Source organism: Falco naumanni, chromosome 4, assembly GCF_017639655.2.
Source record: "Falco naumanni isolate bFalNau1 chromosome 4, bFalNau1.pat, whole genome shotgun sequence".
Taxonomy (NCBI): Eukaryota; Metazoa; Chordata; class Aves; order Falconiformes; family Falconidae; genus Falco; species Falco naumanni.
Genome location: NC_054057.1, coordinates 69,215,362 through 69,235,202, shown reverse-complemented (window position 1 = coordinate 69,235,202; position 19,841 = coordinate 69,215,362). Strand labels below are relative to the sequence as shown.

Here is a 19,841-nt window from a genome sequence, read left to right as displayed (position 1 = left end):
ACCACAGAGAAAGCACTAAATTTATATCTTGGAATAAGCAATACTTTCAGTTGCAAAATGAATGGTGTTAAGAAAAAACCCCAACCAGATCTGCCAATTATAGGCTTGTGGTCTGAAGCCCGTTGAACTCCTCCGCCTGGTGGCTTGGGCAATCCGTGCTGGGCTCTGTCCTCACAGTGAGGGGTTCTCGGCAGCCTGATGCCATTGGATAAACATTGGTAAAGGGATTCCTTCAGCCTGAAACACTGAGAACTGCTTCTCTGTAATGTAATTTTGTTATTTCCCCATGAACGGATCAGGGCTTCCCTCCCTGTGCAGGGATAAACTCCAGTGCTGGCAGTTTTAAAAAATAAAAGCTGGAGGATCTGCTTCATCCCTGTCCTGCGGCTGAGCAGCTGTAACCGGCTTTGCACCAGGAATCACCTCACCTTCTGTTCTGCAGCTGCTCTGGAAGCATGAAATCTTCCTGGCTTAAATCTTGAGGTTTTTCACCAAAGGTGAGATTTCCATCCTGATCAGCTGCACAAATGAGGTAGGGGACATACTGTTGCTATTTTTCTTCTCACCGTATTTAGGCACTTAGTTAAGACTGTGCTTTCCTGCCAGTCAGCAAAATCATTGTGTTGTGCTGATCCTTGTAGCCTTGGGATTGCCGCTGCACACGCCTGCAGGAGCTGCTGCTCCGAACCGGGGCTGATGGCCGGGTGGGATGGTGCAGCCACGCAGCTGGTGGAGTTAATAGCTTTGGCTTAATATCTCCTTCCCCGTGATTCTGGCCAGCCACAGCATGATTTGCTCAGCTCCCCGGCCGACAGGCTGCTCTGCAGCCCTGGCTCTTCATGCCCCGGCCCTGCTGATGGTCTTTCGCTGCCCGACCTGAACGTGTGTGCTTTGGGGCTGCTCTGGACCCGCGTGGGGCTCTGCTCTGCCACCTGCCCCTCAAAAGGACCCAGGGATATCGCCTGGCACTCGTGCAATGAATTGCCATAAAAGCGAGTAGCGTGATTTTCTTTTCGCAAAAAGTGCTGCTTTTTCAGAGGGGTCGAGGTGAATCCTTGCCCCTGTCCCTGCCAAGTTCCAGTAACTGTTTCCTCAGGGCTGGGCTGGGCTGGGGGGGAGGCGGTGGTGCTGGCTGAGCAGAGCGCGTGCGGTGCTGATGCCACCTAGTGCCTCTGAACGTGGGACTGGACACGACAGCCGGAGCAGCTCCTGCTCTGCCCGCTGCCCCACGCCTGCTTGGGCACACCAAGGAGCTCAGCTGGACTTCAGCTCTTTCCTAAGCCCATCTGCAGTTCTCTTACTGTGAGAATAAGAAACAAACTGGTATTTGAAGATGTTTTGGAGTTGCCGCTTCTAGCACAGGCTTGTTCTCTGGGGATGCTAAAATTCAAAATTAAGCAAAGCCACAAAACTTGAACTTGCTGTCACGGGAGGTGTGCTGCCTGCTGGGCTCTCTGGGATGCTGGGCAGGCACTGCTGGGGCTCAGCCAGTTCTCGTGCCATCATCCTTCGTCACTTTTCCAGGTTGCCTGCACGGCTCTCCTTTGGTAACCTCCAAACCCTGTCAGACACGGGGCAGGAGGAAAAGATCTTGTCCTCATTCAAGCTGAGGATAACTCACCATCCCGTCAGCTGGAGCAGCTGCCTGGTATTTAGGAGCAGCCCTGACTGATACTAGTCAAGCTCTTGTGGACTTCAGAGAAATTAAACCTTAATTCCTCTTTGCTGTTGTGGTTTCCTGGAGCATGGGGTAATTGCTATCCAAGTGCTGCCAAAGCTGCGGTCTCTGAGTAATTGGAGTATGAGTGGATCTTGTTCTGATTAGGGCTTGGCTGGGGCTGATGCGTGCTCGGGGCAGTGGGATGAGGAGCATGCGCTCATCAGCCCGTGGGGTTTGTTGGGAAGGAACGAATGGCTGTGCTGAAAAACCTGAGCCCAGGCCATGCTGGGGGCTTTGCTTGGTGGACTGCAGGCAGCAAGGCCAGGGTGTGGGGCTCACCCTGCTCGCTTTGGGAGCTGAAGAGCCTGTCTCTCACCTGCATGCATGAACGTGGCCAGCACACGCGTTTCTGTGCTTTGCTATAACTTCACCCCATGCAAGATAAGACCTGCTGGTCTTTGGGGTCTCTGTTGCTGCCCAAGGTCAACCCAAGACAGCAAAAACAAAGGACTCGTTAACAGGAGCCCTGCGTGAGGCCTCGCTGTCCCTGGCAGGAGGCTGATGAGTAATGGTGCAACAAGCCCACAAGCTCAGCTGTGCCTGATGATCTTTCATGGCACACACAGAGTGGTTTTTCTCTGAACGGAACAGGAAGCAGTTTGCGGTAGTTGCTGTCCTCGCAGCCATCGCTGGTTCAGCTGCTCTCAGGGACCCTGCACTGAGACTACAGTGTCTGTGACCTGCCCCCCCCCATGACTCTGCTGGACCTCCCAGAGCCCCGACCCCTGTGAGGGTGGGAGGGAGCGTCAGGGCAGCACTGGGACTGCTATCGAAGGAACTGCAGCATGGGAGGTGCAGGTGTGTTTGTGCCATCAGAAAGGGGAAGCGGTGAGGTGGTTGAGCCAGAGGCCCCTGTGAGCAAACCAACCACACGGCTGCTGCTTCCCTGATGAGTCTTCGCTTCTTGCTTTGATCCAGCAGCTGGAGAAGAAGCCGGGGCTGTCAGATGCAAGCATGCACAGGGAACCTGCCAGAGAGATGCCTCCAGCCCTCAGGGTAAGTCACTCTCTGCACGAGCTCCATCCCGCGACAACAGAGTTGTTGCTCCTCTTCCTCAAAGCCTTGTGAGGAAGCAGCTTGTCTTGAAGCCAAAAGTCCAAGTGCTGGGTTTTGTTTGGCCTCCTCCCTGCGCACGCTTGAAGGCAAAACGTGGGCTGGGGGAGCCTCAGCCTACAAGGACCTTCACTCTGCTGTGACTGAAGAGGAGGAGACAAGGTCAGGGGTTAACTCAGTCTGTCCCTGTGTTTGGTCTTGGGCAGTGCTGGGGTAACTGAACATTCTGCGGGTGCTGCTCTTGGCTCCTGCTGCTGCTGTGCCACAGCAGAAGGTTTGCAAGGGCACCTCGGCACTGCCCACGGCTGGGCTTGGGCTGGGCACAAGATGGGTCCATGCCTGGATACCTCCAACCTTCTCTCCCAGCTGCCCACCCCAGGACTGGGGACCTGGCTTATCGGGGAGGTCGAGGCAGAGTGGATGTGGGAAGGGGAGTGCTGGGCAGGTGACGTTCTGGGGTTTGTGGCCAGGCGAGGGGAATGCCCTTCACCACTTGCCTTTGCATAATACCAGCCCAGTGTGGGCTCCATGCCATGGAGGTGATTGTGACCTTTCCCAAACCGGCTGGGCTCTGCTCAACAAGGCCACAAACATGAGCTGAACAGCAGGGAGAAGGTTTGGTCTGGCCCAGGAGCCCAATAGCCACACAGAGGTAAAACTCGGCTTCTTCAGCCTCATCGTGGGATTGGGAGCAAAGTTTGGAGCCAGTCTGAGCTGTGGGGCTGGTGCTAATCAGGAGCAGTGGGCTTGGGCACCTCAGGGAGAGGAGTTCAGTCCCTTGGGGCAGTTTGGAGATAGCCAAAATAGCTCCCACCTGCCTCCCAGTCTGGGAGAGCTGAGAAGGGCTTGGAGAAAGGTCCTTGCCAGGGGATGGGGACCTGCTGTGAGCTGCAAGATGACAGTGATGTTGCAGACAGACAGGGTCTTGTGCCTTCTCTTGCAGAGGCTCTGCCATGGCACTTGAAAACGATGCCAAAGGTGCGGATATCAAGCCTGTGATCTTAACTCTCACCCTGCATTGAAGGTGAAGGTGACTCTTACCCAGGTGAACGTTCTGCACCTGCAGAACTGCCTTAAAGATGATGGTTTGTCAGGCTGACAGCTCATGGTCATGAATGGAAGCAGGGAGGTTTTGGCAGAGGGGGAAGTGGGTTATGGTGTGTTAACAGCTTGTTTTCTGTTTCTGTCGGTAATCCTCGAGTGGCGTTCAGGGGCTCTGTGTGCTCCAAGGCCACTAAACCCCAGGCCCTGCTGTAGGAAGTCACTGACCCATCACACAGGTGGGAATGCCAGAGACCAGGAATTTCTCTCTGGCTACAGCTTCCATCAGCTGATACTTCTGACAAAACACTTGGCTTCTCCACTCCCCCCTTGGCAGCCCCTGGGCTGCAGCCTGCAGTGCTGCCTTAGACCGCGCTGAGCTCTGCTGTGCTCTGTGCCGTCGTCTCCTGCTTGGGGTTATACCTTGCACAGGGCTCAGAGGGTTCCCAAATGTCAGACTCGCTGCTCAACCACTCCTGGCCATCGTTTTCAAAGCGCTGGAAGAAGAGATGGTCCTTTAAGCGAGGTAATGGCCTTGTGTGCGGGGAGAGCTGTCTGAGCTGTGTGTCGGGAGCTGGGCTGCTGCAGGGCAGTCGGGAGAGCCTGTCCCAGACCAGCAGGTAGCAAAGCGTTCTGGGGCATCTGGGCAGAGCTTGGTGGTGGGCGCACCCCGCTCCTCTCTGCAGGGGACACTGCTAAGCGTTGGTTAACACTTTTCCTTCCGTTTCATCTTCTTTTCAAGGCACATAAATGCTTTTAGGAGCTGGGTAACGGGTTAAATATCAGCCTTCTGGTTTTGTGATAAATTTGTTTCATTGCTGCCAGTGAGCTGGAGGTCCTGGTGTTTGTAGACAGCTGTCTCTGTGTGGCTGCCCAGCAATGGCTGAGCCTTATGTTGAAAGTTTGGTGTTTGAGCAGATGCTGGGGAAAAGATTCCTCAGTCTTTCAGAGAGGGCTGACGAGCAGAACGCCTGTGTTTGGAGCACGGTCTGAGCTGTGGTGGTTTGTGTGGCACTGACTGGGCTTCACGGTGTCTGACACCAGGGATGGGAAATGCCAGCAACGGTGTGAACTGGCCTCATTCCTGCATGCAGTGCCGTGACTTGGAAAGAGGGAAGTGAGAGCCCCAGAAAGCAGGACGTTTGCAGTCCCAGAGGAGCCGGACACTGCTGTCCTTGCCTGCAAACACTAACTTCAGATTGATGTTTTTGGGTATCTTTATCTGTGGTATTAGAGCTCTTGATATTCTTTCTCCCTTGTTATCCCCTCACCCACCCAGTTCTCTTCTGATGTGTATGTGCAGGAGATCGATATCCAAACTGAACTGTCAAAGGAAGGTTAATTCAGAGCAGGAGGCAGGGTCATGCAGGCTCTGATCCGTGGTGAGCCTCAAGCAGCTCCCCAGAGCCCCGGCTAGGACACCCCACTCCAGCCTCCCAAGTGCCATGCCTGGGAGCTCACTGTTACGGGCTCACTGGGAAGGCTCAGGTGGGCTAAGGTCTATAATAAGTTAGTCAGCCTCACCGTGTTTGCAAGCACTGACTGCTTTGGAGAATGTCTCTGCAGAGCCCTCTCCCCCCAGCATGTGCTTGCAGAGCATTTTGTCCCGCTGGGGCTTGGGCTGTGGGCACAAAACATTTGGGTCTTGCTCAGCTCTTCTTGTTTTGGCCTTCTGCACCATGGCACTCGCCGCTCCACGGGGGACCTTCCCTCAGTGCCTGGCAGTCACTGGAGGAAGCTGCATGGTGACTCTTAGTTTGTGGCTTGGACAGTGTCAGAGGGGCTGCAAATCCCCCCCCAGCCCTGCCAAGACCCTTCAGCTGAGAGCGGGCTGAGGACTGTGCTGGCTCCCCACTCCTCTGGCCCTTCACGCCCAAAAAACAGGCCCCAAACGCAGTGATAAGACAGCAGCTTGCTGTACAGTATGTTACAGTGTCGGACAGCTTATCTTCTCCCCTCCTCCAGCCTGGGCCACATGAGCCAATCCCCACCACTGCCAACTGCTGATGATGTGGGGCCCAGACCAGGCAAAGGACTGCACTTCATCTGATTTTGGCACAGTGAGTTTAGCACTTGCTTTACTGAGGTTTTACCCTATAGCTCTGGGCGTTTGCAGGACAGTATGTAAAGGGCAGCTGGTGTGGGGCCAGCAAAGCAGGAGCCAGGAGAAGATGGAATAATTTTTGTTTCTTCTTTGTGCTGCTCTCTGTGGTTTCCCAGCAGTCTCTACCCATGACTGCTGGGAAATGCCCAGATGCTCTGGTCTTTCCTTCCTCCTAGGATTGTTTCACATAGTAGAAGTGACCAGTGCCTTTGTCCTGCCACGTTTGGTGTGGCCTTTCCCCACTGGAAATGCAGAGAGTGTTTGATGCTTGGGGGATGTGATCTGCATGGCAAGAGCTCACATCCACGTTCCCTTTGATGTTTCCCCTGCCAGCGCCAGCCTGGCTGCAGGGTCACTCAGGGACCTTGCAGCATCCTGCGCCGAGCAGCAGAGCAGGCAGCTGAGAATGGGCCACTGCTGGCAGAGCTTGTTCCAGCGCTGGCTGCTCTGGTGTCCTATGGTGTCCTCAGGACTCTGCTGTCCTGCCAAGACATTTGTGGGTATGTCTCCAGTGAATGGCCTGTCTGAGGAAAATGAGCAAAGGCAGTTGCAGGAGGGAGATTTTGACTGTAGGTCTGAATAGGAAGTATTAAAACTTTGTTGGGGTCCCAGTGGCCTTGCACGGAGTTACAGCAGCATGGAGTTTTCTTCCTTGAGACAAACTAGCTCAATTGGCTGATCCCACTGTCCCCGCAGCATCAAAACCCCCGAGACTATCCCAAAGCATCACATGCAGCAGACATCGGTCACTACTTCCTTCCTCCCCACGCAGGAGCCTGGAGTCATCATGTTTTGCCTGCCGGGAAGCTCTGGCAAAGTTCAGCAGAGCCCCGCTTGTGTGCAGCGACCTGCCCAGCCCAGCCAGCAATGCTTCCTCCCCAGCTCTGCCCTGGGAATTCCTCTCATGAGGCTGCTCCCTCCAGCAATAACCTTTTATGGTTCCTGGCCAGAGGCGAATTAAGCAACTGCAATACCTAATCTGCTTAATGTTCTCCTAAAGCAAACAGCATACGTTCTTGAAAGTGTCATTTTGTCATCCTATCTCCAGCTTCAGCTGAGTAAAGGTGAATGCTGCTATCTGCCAGTGCCTAGAGAGCCAAGACGCCCCATCCCCTTACCACCATGCTGCAGCTAGACGGAGCATGGGTCCTTCCAACCAGGCTCGAGCACAGAGTCCAGGAGACTCGAGAGGCTCCAGAGCTTGCCATACATGCTGATATACAGGTGACCACCTCGATCATGGATATAGGGATGTCCGCAGACCCCCAGACCTGCCTCTCTCCTCTGTGTCCTTCATGCTGGTCTTTCTTTCCCCATCATGCCAGAATCTGATGCCTGAAAGTGTTTTTTCCCCCATGAGCCTCTCCAGCAGCCCCCCTTGCCCAAGCATCCACACAGCTTGGCTCTATACATGGTGCCAGCCCAGCATCAACTGACTGAGGTGTTAGATGTGGGGAGCCCTGAATTGTCATGTCTGATGCTCATGCATTGCCTAAAATGGTCTCCCCACTGCTGTAGCTCTGTACTGCTGCCTAACAGCCACTGCCGCCAAGCTCACCGGAGGCTGGCTGCAAATCTGATTTACTGCGTGTTGAACAGGAGTGTCTGTAGTCTCTGAGGAGAATAGAAGTTGTTTGGTGGGCCTGGAGGGGGTCTGTTGAGTGCAGCCTATGTCTTAGCCAAATCCTGAGCCCTGCATGGCACAGGCAGAGCACGGGGAATATTTTCCAGGCCTCCAAGGAGCTGACTCTGTTCCAGGGATCTGCTTCAGAGCTGCAGACTGGAGCCTGATGCAGGCCCAGAGTAGCCTTGGCAGGACGGCCGGACCCTGTGTGGGAGGAAAACACCTCTTTGTTTTAGCTAAACCTGAGGGCCAAGGCTCTGGTCTCCGTGAGGCCGCAATGCTTGTCAGCTCCCGCAGCTACGTCCCTGCTGCCTCTCGGGGCTTTGCTGCTTCCTCTGCAGGTAGTTCGCTGCTGCAAGTGATGGCGAGAGCAGGGAATCTCCTTTTTCTTCCTTCCTTGGACTGGTATGAGGGAAACACCATTTGTCCTGGTCTCCCTGGGACCCTCCCCACCATCTCGTTGCTCCCCTAGGGTCCGTTCTACTTCAGCCTTCATCGCAGCCAGTTTTGGAGACTCAGTGGCTTTTACAGCCCGCTGGCATCTTTGACTGCTCTTTCCTGCAAGCTAATGCCAAAACTGGAGCTGGTTCAAATGTATATTCACTTCAAAATGCTGATTTTTTTATTACAAGCTGAATGGAGGCAATCCAGATGCATCCGAGGAAAACAAAAGGCGATGTTCAATAGCTCACTAAACCTCCGCCAGCTTTACAGATAGAGCGTTATAGGTGCAGCTATGTCCTGGGCAGGAGTTTGCCTACTAATTAAAAATGACTTGTGAAGTAAATTCTACAGCCTTGCTAGAAAGCCTGTTTCAAATTTTCCCTGCTCTTATAGTTAGAAAACCCTTAATTAAAATAGTGCCTTCACAGAGTGCTAGCTTTCTTTATTATTTATAGACCCTCACTTGAAATTACTGCACACATTTAAACACACCAAACACTTCTTAAAACAGAAAATCTGGCATCTTCAGCATGCAGTGGGATCCAAGGAACAAAGCTCCAAACTCTCCCTCACGTTTGCTGCCTTTTTCTAGTTGGCACTACGCAATTTCTGGCTGCATTGCATAGCATTAAAACCCACAGCAGGATGCAAGGTTTCCAAGAGTGTGTTTTTTAACAATGTCTTCCTCATATTAATGTTTTTATACTTGGCTTTCCTGGAGTATGATGGATTTCTAGCAGTTTCTTGCTGTTTTTTTTCCTGTTGGACAGATACAGCCGCTTACAGTCTCTTGCTATTGATCTCTGCATCTGCGGAGATCCACCATGGTGCTGCAGCCAGCAGCCTGGCTTTTCTCCATTTGCCTCAGCTGTATGTATCCAAAGGAATACAAGGCCTCTGTGAGTCATGCGATGGTTTAGAGATTGTGGCTAAAGTTTACAGTGTGTCTTGTTACATCGGAATGTGCTTCAGTCAGCTGGACAATCTATTGTAGCATGAGGCACATCCAGACCTTGGTTTTGTTTCTCAGTGAGTTATTGGATGGTGTACACACACTCAGGTTCACACTCGCTTAGCAATCCTGGGTGGGGAAAATCCTCATGAGGGAGCCGGCACCATGAGAAATATGCACTCCCGCTGTTGCTCCGCATACTCAATGTTGTCTGGAGTCACTAATGTGCCTCCAATTTGGCCTCCCAGTGGCATCCCTTATTCCTTATGGAAAATAAAATCACTGTCAGTATTTTTAGTCATAGTTTTCTGTTTTAAAGTCCCATAATGTCAAGCACAGCCATAAAAATATACTTAACTCTTCTGGTTTACTGTGGAAACAGACTCTGCAGCACAGGACATCCTAAAAGGGTCTGGCTGGGATGGTGCAAGGCTGGTCTCTGCTGTGCACATGCTGTGGCTCGAAGGATGAGGTTTCCACTGTTAGAGAATGCCTGCACCAGGTTCCCAGAGGATCAAGGCTGCTGAGGTCCTAAGATTTCCTGGCAGTGCCCATCTGCAAAGGGTGAGGGACCAGAGGGCCACATGGAGCATTCCAGCACTGCCTAATGTCACCTGTCCGTGGGTAGCTGATTTTACATCCCTCTTAGCCATCTGGTTACCTTGCTGTGACCTCTGTCTTGCAGGATCCGACTGCAAGCCATGTTTACGGGAATTCACTGACCACAGCACCTCTGCTTTGGAGTATCACAACCCCAAAAGCTTCCTCCCATCCCTGATTGCTGAGGATGACAGCAGCCTCTGCACCAGCATGGCTGAAGAAAAGGCAAGTATCCTCTTTCCTTCTGCTACCACCATGTGAGGCAGGAGCCAGGGTCAGCAAGATGAGTGGTCAGCATCATACTCAGAGGGGTCTGTGGTGGAGTAAGAGTGGGGGAAAGGAGTACTGATCCAGATTACCGAGGAATACAAGGTTATATTGCTTCTGCTGCTGGGAAAAATCATACCTCTGTGCTTTGTATTGGCGTTAGGGGGAATGAGACACAGAGGGATCTCAGGGACTGGAGGCAGCACCCACAGACCCCTGTAGCAAGCCAGGCCAGTGGGGCTGGGACAGCTCTAGCTGCAAGGTGCAGTAGGAGAGCGCTACTATTAGAAAGTCTAGTTTGGAAAACCCAGCTGCAGGCCTGGCCCTGCTAGCTGCAGGTGGGCTGTTTGCCATGAGAAGGGAAAGAACAGCAGCTCTAGCTCTGCACAGGAGGGTGGGTGCGAAGCTCTCAGGGGGGATTTATGCCCTCAGGCTAAGCTGTCAGTGCCTTTGCAGGAGGACTCATCTTCCACAGAGCTGGATGCCCCAGCAGCAGACTCGCACAGCAGCACAGAGGATCTTCTCTCAGACTCTGCTCTCCACGGCACAGAGTATTACAGAGATCTGGGACTCCTGAGCCTGCCAATTGCCAAAACAGTGCCAGAGACAGCAGCACAGCCAGAACAAGCAAGCCAGGCTGTGTCTGCCACTTGCTTATTGGAAGAGAGACCAGGGGCTCTGAGCAAAATGTCTGTGGATGTCGCTTTTTCCAATCCTGTTTCCTGCTCAGTACGTTACGGCAAGGCTGACTGCCATTATCTGAACAAAGGCCACATTTGCTCCTGTTCAGCAGCGTGGGAAGATGGTGCCAGCACTTCTGAGTGTCCTGCAGACGCAGACAAAGAGCTGGACCTGCAGGAAGCTGAAGAGTCTTTCCCCACGCTGGTGAGATCTATGTCTACCTCTCGAAGGCACAGCTGGGAGAGCCCTTTATCACCCATGGACTGCAAGCGCAGGTACAGCAGAACTGTGAGCAACACTTGATATATGCGGTACAACGATGAGCAATATTTGATATATATGGTACAATGATGCTACATGAGGCTGGAGTGATCACATTTCCCTGAGCTCGAGCTGCGGCTGGATGGTCTCCCTTGCTTGCCAGCATCTGCCAGAGCAGCTGGATGCCTACTGCTCATGTTGGGTAGGATGTGGAGGAACAGATGCTAGGGCAGCAAGAGGCTTTTAAGTCTCCTTGGCAGTAGGAAGACCCTCTTTTCCCAGTCCTGGGGCAGGGAAGATGATCTCTCATCTGGAGAGCACTTGTTTCTGTCAGGAGGGAACCTTGAACAGCATAAACTGCCCTGACGGTGTCCATCCTCTGGCTCCGAAGGAACTTGGCCCACCCCAGAGGGATCAAGAGAGCTCTGTCAAATCCTTTTCCTTCTTGCCTGTGAGTTGGCTTGGTGGTGCCTGTGCCTGCAGTCGCCGCAGTGTCCTCCAGCCCTCTGTCCTCCGCATGGCTGCAGAGGAGAGCATATTTTGAAGCATGATGCTGAGCTCTGCCTGGGAGTGGTTTCCAGGCCTGGCATTACTGCTGTTCTCCACTCCTGCCACATGAATGCCTTGGGCTCCAGGATCCTACACACATGCATTCCCTGCTGACAAATGTATTGATCTCCAGGATGACTGGGAGTTAGGTGCAAGCCAGCAAGGACTATTTTTATCTCTCCTCCTTATAAGCTACCCTAAAATTATCTCGGCCTGAGATCTTGGCAGTTCTTTATCAAGCTCAGACTTTGGTTCTCAGACCTATTGTTGTACCATGTGCCACGTGCACAGTTTATGCTGCCTAACAGGCACATGAGCAATGGCGGCACAGAGTGGTTGTCAGTGTCAGGGACTTGTTCGGACCCCTCGCTGGGTGATTAAGCATGTGTGAGTGCAGGGCCAGGGAAGAGGAATATGCCCCACTGTCCCCTAAGCAAATGCTTCCTGAAGCCTGTCTCTGGCAGCAGGAATGAAGTGACAGTGATCTGCAGACAGAACTGATGCAGAGTAAGATTTTCCACTGAGCCCTATCCATCATTTTGCTTCTATGTTGTTGGCACTGCAGCAGCACTTGATGTTCAGAGAACCATAGGGCACTGGGGGAGCCGGTCCACCCCTCATTTCCCAGAAAAGGATTTCTTTTTCCTTCCTCAAAGGTGGGCCCCAGCAAGAGCAGGATTTATGATACGATGCCACAGTGATGATTCAATAAACGACAACTGCCACTTCTAAATGTCCAGAGGGACTTTTCTGGCATTGCAGCTAACAGGGCAGCAGCTCTCATGCAGGCAAGGCAGGCTGCTGTCTGGGTGGCTGCACAGTCTCAGGGGTTGCTAAGAGATCAGCGAGAGCTGTCCAGCCTAAACATCCCGGGTGACCAAGGAGCTGGTGGACTTGCTGATGGCAGCCAGAGAAACTGTTTTTAAGAGGCTCAGGACTTGGCGTCCAGGCTGATGCTTCCTGGCATTTTCTTTTCCGTGTGTCTGCCGTGGTGACCCTCATTGTTCCAGCTGCGTGACCTCTTTAGGACTGTCCACCCAAGGCTAGGACATTGTAGGGGCTGTGCCATGCCTGACACAATGGGCAGGTCTGCTAAACTGGCTTGTTCCTCTTCCTTGTCTTAGATTCAGCCTGGATGCCACAGAGATGGGCAGTGACCCAGAGCAGGAGGATGTGGAGAAGGGGAGCCTGTCCTGCCCACAGCCTTGCGTGTCCCTTCAGCTGCCCAAAGGGGAACTGGAAACCTGGAGCAGCAGTGGAGGTGCCACGGTAATCAAAGTGGAGATAGAGCCATTGTGCTCGAACCTCACGGTCAGCCCTGGCCCGGAGGAGGCGGTGAGTTTGCGAGGGCTGTGCGCATATTGGCAGCAGGGCAAGCTATGGGTGCAGAATGCAACGCTTGCAGGTGTTGGCTGCAGGCTGGACTCCCTTGAAGCCAGCATTGAACCAGGTATGCCAGGAGGTCTGCAGGAATGTCAGCAAGGATGGGCTTTCTCTGCTCTGGGACAAACTGCCCCATCTTGCAGGATAAAGGCCCTGGGAGATGGCTGATGCACAGCCCTCTTTCCCATAAATCTAGCTGGAGTTTCCCATGCTGCAAATTGTGCCTGTTGCCTCTTGTCCTGTCACTGTGCACCTCTAAGAGGAGTCTGGCTCCACCCTCTCTATAATCCTCTGTCGGGTAGTTGAAGACAGCAGTATCACCCCCCTTTCAAACTGCTTTCCTCTGGGGAGTATCTTTAGATTCAATTAGTATTAAAAGGACAATCGCATCACAGTGCTACATGTTCTATAAAAGTGAGAAGTGCCTAAGAAGGTTTCAGCTACAAGTGTCACTTGCTCCAGCCTCCCTGGAGCCCACACCTGAAACCAACAAACAGCTGGGCCTTATGGCTTGCTGTCATCAGAACCCTGACAAAACAAAAGAGAGAAGGGCTGAGGAGTCAGTCTGTTTCCAGTGACATTTTGGGTCTTGATCTCATCTTGTGCTCCGACATAGCACAGGTATCAAACCACACAGCAAGGGAATTGGCCCTCGGGCTCCCAAGGCAGGCATGCAGGGTAGGAGGCTGTGGGAAGGCAGGGGTGATCGCTGGCACTTAAGCTGAGATTCCTTGCATTTACACCTTGCCAGCCATACTGTGCCTCGATGGGGGCTCCCTTGGTGCACAAAGGACCAAAGATATCCATGACTTTTTACTGCTCCAGGAATGTGGCAGCAACGGGAAGAGACTGAGGTCAAAGTCTGTCCCATCAGCATGCGAGACGGTTGCCCCCCCTCAGATACACTGCAGTTTTGACACTTCTCTTCCAGCCATGGAAGGTTGGTATAGACTATATATATGGCATTAAATGAGTTCAAGGTGTCTGTAATTAAGAAGATAAAAAGCTGGAGATGTAGCCTCTGCAAGCCCAGACATATTCTGCCCTTCCCTTCTACACGGTTCCAGGAGCTCCTGAAATAAAAAGTCAAGCTGACTTTGAGTCTGATCCTGGCTAACAGTGCAGTCTAATCTTAGACATGCCCATCCCCAGTGACACGTTGCCATATAACCTCTCTGTGGCTGGTGCACTGGTCACTCCCTACTCGCACAAGGCAAAGATGATTTCCTAGGAACAAAAAGCACTGCTTCATCTGCCTGGATTTAAGTGTGCCCTTTCTCCTGTACCCCCAAAGAATGGAGCAAACATGGTCTGTTTGCAGGCCCCTTCTGACAGCGCTGCCCTTAACTAACCCACAGTGCCCGGCTGGCAGGGAGCAGGCTTTGGGACAAGGCTGTCAGATTCTGGTTCCTGCACTGAAAGCCAAAGAGCCTTAGAAAAACAAAGGCACCCTAGCTCCTGTAAAATTCATTTTGGCCTTCACTGTGCTGCTGGAATCCATTAATACCTCCCATCTGTGAGGACTGCCCCAGAGCAAAATGTAGAGACTTGTTAAGAGTACAGCCTGGGAAGTGGAAGTAAAGCTGGCTGTCATGGGGAGGGTCTCTGGGGTGGTATCAACTTCCACCCTTTAGCTGCAAGCAGGATCTTCAGAACTTAATGTAATACAGGCTGCAGAAGGGAGGGGTAACACAGAAAAGTGATGTAGCCTCCAACTCCCCCACAGAACTGCAGTGTAGCCTTTCCCTCCCTAACTGCTCCCAGCACTTCTCCCTGCCCATTAAAGGCAGAGTGAGAGCCCAGCAAGATTAACAGGATCCAAATGCATAGCTTGCAACATGGTGCTCTGCAAAAGCAAATCAGGATCCCTGCTGAGAGTGTTTTGTGTTCCAGGTGTTGAACCCCCTGCTCTGGAGATGCTGGAGAAGGACCACGTGTCCCCAGACCACGTGTAGGTATTGTCAATCCTGGCTGTTTTGAGCTGGCAGAGATTCTTGAGTATATCTGAGCTAGTGGAGATTGAATAGCAAAGGAGATCCCACCTCCTGCTGGGGCATAGCTGAGAAGTTGGTTGTAAACCAGCACCTGATGCTTTGTGGGGTGCAGAATGTCTTTGCAAGGACATTTTTTAATCCCTCACTTTTCTTTTGTTCCATTCCTGGTAGGCTAATTGTCCAGCAAGTACTTCAGGAGCTGAAACATTATCATGGGTAAGAGTATTTGGGAGAGGGATGAGGGTGGGGAGGCCATAGGTCTGCCTAGGACTCACCTGGCAAATGACACTGTGGGGCAAATCCCCAGGGTACCAGAGTCACTGTATTCTTCCAGTGAAACTAAGGCAGAATTGCAAGGAGATGTAGCATTTCATGTGCCTCTTCTGTAACTCTAAAGATGTTCCTGCCCTGTCTCCAAAGATGAGCCTTTCTGCTGACCCAAAGTTCCTGCTCTTGTGTTCTTTGCTGTGCATCTGACGTCTTTTCCCTGCACAGGGCAAAGCAGAGAGCTTGTGTGCAAGAAGGCAGTGATTCTTCTCCACAGAACCTCACCTGGTTTGAGTTCCTGTCTAATGAGTAAGTGAGACAGATAGTAATCCACGCACTTTGTGCTCCCAGTACAAACTGATTTCAAGCCCCCCTCCATCTAAACTCTACTGCCCTGCTAATACCGCGTGCAAGACACTGGTATGTGCAGCGGTTCAGCCAGGCTCTGGGCCTCATTGTGCATGGCACTGCAAAAAGACAGAGACAGCCAGAACTTGCACAATTGGAAATTTCAGCTCCTATTTGCAAGTGTCCCATTAATAAATTACATGACTGGTGCTGAACCAGATCCGCCAGGAGATGGAAAGCTCAGAGATGGGGTCCTAAAGTAACGCTTCAGATGAGCTTCATCAGTGATCTTCATGAACTGTGCCTGGGCAGTCAAATTCCCCTTAGTTAAGATGGTTTTGGTCTTGTTTCAGAAATGAGGACAATGGGAAAAGCGATAAAGCAGAGAGAGGCACGAAGGTGATGCGACGTCTGAGTTCCCTGCGGAGCCGAGTCACCGGATCCTGGCAGAAGGATAAGGTGAGGGAGAGGTGCCGAATTTGTGTAAGGAACTGTTGAATTCTTCAAGGGGATCTAACCCCAGGGACCAGTTACTTGGATTGCCCTTGGATGGCTGAGGCCGCTATATTGGTCCGCAGATGCGCTGTGACCCCTCACAGAATGCGCTGGACAGAATGATCCCTGACTTTCAGCCCACCTTGCTCCAGGGCATGTTCTGGCTGCTTTCTTGCTGTCTTAGCACAAGCTGTGCAGACCAAGAGAGGAGTGCTTTGGCTGGGTGACTGCCTGGATCACCAGAGGAGGAGAGCCTGCAGAGGCACAGACATGTGCTGCAGTGCTGGGTCTTGCCCTTCGTCGCACATGGACCTAGACTAAAGGGCCTTTAGGAAGGCATTTGGGAAAAGCACTACCATCCCAAAGGTCTGGGCAGAAAGGTGCCCACTGTACTTGCTGTGCACCAGCTTCCTGCATGCTCGTTTTTACTGGTGGGGAAAACAATGTGTGAGCAGTGCGAAGCCTGTAATGGAACTCTGTTTTTCTCTCCTTCCAGGGTAAGAACAAAGAGCAGCCAAAAGAGAGAGAGAAGGAGAAAGAGATAAAGGAGCCAAAAGAGAGGTGGAAAGAGATCAATAGGCACCAGCTTGTGCCAGGGGTTTTCTCCAGCTGCACCAGCTGCTCACTGTGTGCCAAACCTCTTGTGAATAAAAGTGGTCTGCAGTGCCTGAGTGAGTATTGCTGGCACTGTCTGGCTTTGCCTGGCTAAAACCCACTCCCCAGCCTCCCCTCCAGCCCAGGCTGGCCATTCCCCTGCTTAAAGCAGCCTCACGGGTTGCTTCACTTCTCTGCCTGGCTTCACTGTACCCCATCACCCTGCTTGGCCTGGCTTGCTTGTTTCTCCAAATAGTCCAAAATGATCTCTAAATCTTGCCTGGCAATAGTTTATCCTCATTTTCTTTGGCCATTTGACCATTTCCTGCCCCTTTCCCCCAAGGAGGGTTCTAGGCCAAATTTTCCTTTAATTTTTTTTTTTTTTCACCCAAAGTTCTGCTTTCTCCATGCAAATATGCCTGCTGCCTGAGCGAAGCTGAATCTTTTAGGGTGTTTTTCAGAGCTGCTCAGCATTTACCCTGTGCATGGGCACGGGAATTTCTGGAGTATCCAAAACTTTATTATCTAACATAAAAGTCAAATAGACCCTCCTAGGACCTGCATGGGTGAGCTTGTTGCTTTTCAGATATAAGTAGTGCACAGGAATGGCGGCTGCTCCTTTGCCAGCATGCATGGGACTCTGTCCTGGCACTGCATTCACTGTGGCATTGCTGCATGGCTTTGGCTGATGGACAAACCCCGTCCCTCCTATTTGGAGCAGGTACACAGGGCACTGAAGAACATTTTAATTCCCAAGGGATTGTCTGTGGGCAGAGAAAATCCTCTGGAAATGAGACAATTGCTCTCTTTCTCTACCCTGTACCCTCAAGCAATGCTCGCTCTCCAGTAAGGGTCTCTCAAAGGCTCTTAAGGTCAGTAAAACCTTCCTGGGGCATAAAAGAACTGGCTGCCCTTGGACACGCACTGTGAGAAGTATATTTTCCCTTCAGGGCAGCTGGAGGGAAACTGAAAAGGACCACAGGCCTGGCTATTAGTGAACGTTTTTCAGGTGTCACAGCAAAAAAAGTAGGAAGCAGGGAGCTGAATAAGAGCAAGTGCTTTGTGGGTGTTTAGAGAGAACCCAAACATTAAAGGAGGAGCAGAATTATGCCTTGTCACTCCTGTCTGTGGAACCTCCTAGAAGAGGCTCAGTTTGCAGTTCTGCACACTGCTTTACAAAAAATATCTGAACCTGAGAAGACCCAGACAGTCCTTGATCCCCAGTACACTAAGAGCTTGCAGCCATGCTCTGCGTGGTCTTGGGAACTCTGAGGTCATTGCCAATGTGAGTGATTCTTCTCTGGACAGCCACTATGGAGATCTGTGATCTGGAGCGCAAGGAGTTGGTGCTAGCTATCGAAATGGGAATATAGCTCGGCCTATTGTCATCCATCATAAATGCACAGGGACTGGACATGAGTTATAGTAATTTCTACCATGTTTCTTAGCCCTTCCGTGAGGAATCTGTGTTCTTGAGTCTTGCTAACCACTCAGGAGAAAAACCTCCAAGGTGGCCGAGGAGCTGGTTTGTGTTTGAGACTCTGTAACATCTCCTTTGGCTTTCTGGGCTGCTCAAGGGTACGCTGCCCAGGCTAACATGGGTGGCAGGGCAGCAGAGCTGGTTTTTGCATGTTCCCTTTGCAGTGCTTGAACTGAGGCTGAACAACTGGGCAGGGTTCTGAGATGTTCATTAAAATTAATGGCCTGTCTGTGATCAGATCTGGATTGAGACTTGTTGTGTGACAGCTGTTAGCCTGAGAGTGACTATATTTGGATTTTGCTGGGCTGAAACCCTTTGCAAGCTGCTTCTGGGTAGCAGAGCTGATAGTTGATATCACTAGTTCCTGTTATTGCAGCTAGGAGCAACGCATGGTCTCCTGACTAGCCACTGATAGGGCTCCTGAAAAGCAAACTTCGGGGCCACTGTGTAGCCAGAGCGGCAGGCCGACTTTTCAGAAGAGCAAACTGCTCTGTCAGGGCTCAGTCTGAGCTGCGGTTGTTGCCAAGATCTGAAGGTATTTGGCTGCTGATCTTGTTTTCTCATAATGAACTCACATTTCACCATCTACACGCTTTGGCCCTCGGCCAGCTCTCGGTCCATCTCGCGGTCAGGTGCTGCGGTTTATGTTCTCTCTAACGGTATTTTTAACTGCAGCACCACCACGTGGTAGAAGGCAAAAAGGCTCACAGAAAGAAAAGATGGTAGTTAAAGAAAGGGATGAGCTGAAGCCAGGAGGAGGAAGGATGGGAAAATGATTAGGAAGCCTGCCTGAGGTCCTTTCACTGTCCAGTAGACACAAAAAGTCTGGTGGCTTCCATAGCTGTGGTGAAATAGAGGAGCAAGAGCTCTTCTTATTAAAGTAACAGCCGGAGGAATTCTGCTTTTAATTCAGAACAAGGAACCATTGTTCTGCTAGAAACATGCACGTGAACTGTGAAGAAGGTAGGCAGCCCAGGTGGCCCTTGTTTGGTGGTCACTTTTTTCCCTCTCCCACTCGATTCCTCCCATCTGTCCTCACGCCACACACTACAAAATCTGCCAGGGAAGGAGGCTGTGGTATGTGTTGAGAGTATAAGTGCAGGAAACATTCTGCAGCTCCAGTTTTGGAGTCTCACAGATGTAATGTTAGGAGCCTGGCAGGGATGAAAAACAAAGAGGAATTCTTGCAGTCACTGGAATCTCTACAACAGTGGCCACCCAAACTTCGCTGTTACGTAAACTTTGAGCTGTGAGCCTCTAGGTTTATTGTTCACCTGGAAATGGAGAAAGCTCCTTTTCAGCCTTTGCTGTCAAGAGTAGAGAAGGTTCTGTGCCTAAATTAATCCTCTCTTATAAACATGCTTTCAGAGTTTATGCAACAGGAGTTAGATGAGTCCCAGGAAAGCCCTGACAGGAAGAGAACTCTCCAAGCAGGCTGTGCCATGGAGGTGAGCCAAGGATATGCCATGGAACACAGATGGCAGGAGGATTGCTTCACTCCTAGCGACTTGTGCTTGAGCACTGAGGTGCTCACCCAGTAGAAGTGGGTCTTCTGCATCTTCTTTAGTTGAAAGTTACATCTCTATTACTTTATGGGAAAGGTGGAGCCCCCCTAGGGGTGTCAGATGGACCATTCCCTTCAAGAAACCTGTAGCTGCAACCGAAGTGTTTGGTAGGGTTCAGACAAATTCCTCTTCTTTAAGAGAAAGTGCTCGGTTTAATGAATCTTCCTGAATAATACAGGCTGGGCTGGACATCAGACTGTCTACTCATCCTAGGCTGACCCTTGCTGGCTGCTTCAGTATACAGGTCGATTTATAAGAAATTGCTGTAACGACTAGTCTCCAGGACTTATTTAAGGCACGTTGCGAAAGAGATCTGGAGAACCATTTTCTTTCTCACAACAGTTCTGTGCGAAAATGGAGGATATAGGTTCCTGGCGTTTGTCAGGCAAACATCCTCCACCCATGCTTCTTTATCTGTA

General features: G+C 51.5%; 1 protein-coding gene across 6 annotated transcripts in view; it reads left to right on the top strand.

The window, feature by feature from the left end:
- The first annotated feature begins 2,340 nt into the window (after positions 1 to 2,340).
- Positions 2,341 to 19,841, top strand: part of ARHGEF18 (Rho/Rac guanine nucleotide exchange factor 18) — a 52,047-nt gene continuing 34,546 nt past the window's right edge. For 2 of the 6 annotated variants that reach the window (XM_040590818.1, XM_040590817.1), the window contains exons 1-10: positions 4,250 to 4,340; positions 9,624 to 9,763; positions 10,262 to 10,761; positions 12,421 to 12,631; positions 13,505 to 13,619; positions 14,573 to 14,630; positions 14,845 to 14,889; positions 15,169 to 15,249; positions 15,642 to 15,747; positions 16,280 to 16,454. In XM_040590818.1, the coding sequence (XP_040446752.1) occupies positions 4,265 to 4,340; positions 9,624 to 9,763; positions 10,262 to 10,761; positions 12,421 to 12,631; positions 13,505 to 13,619; positions 14,573 to 14,630; positions 14,845 to 14,889; positions 15,169 to 15,249; positions 15,642 to 15,747; positions 16,280 to 16,454 (1,507 nt within the window). In that variant the 5' untranslated portion in view covers positions 4,250 to 4,264. Of the gene's footprint in view, positions 2,717 to 4,249; positions 4,341 to 5,807; positions 5,875 to 9,623; positions 9,764 to 10,261; positions 10,762 to 12,420; positions 12,632 to 13,504; positions 13,620 to 14,572; positions 14,631 to 14,844; positions 14,890 to 15,168; positions 15,250 to 15,641; positions 15,748 to 16,279; positions 16,455 to 19,841 lie in introns of those variants that run through there. The other 4 variants (XM_040590821.1, XM_040590819.1, XM_040590823.1 and 1 more) reach the window with 4 other exon arrangements.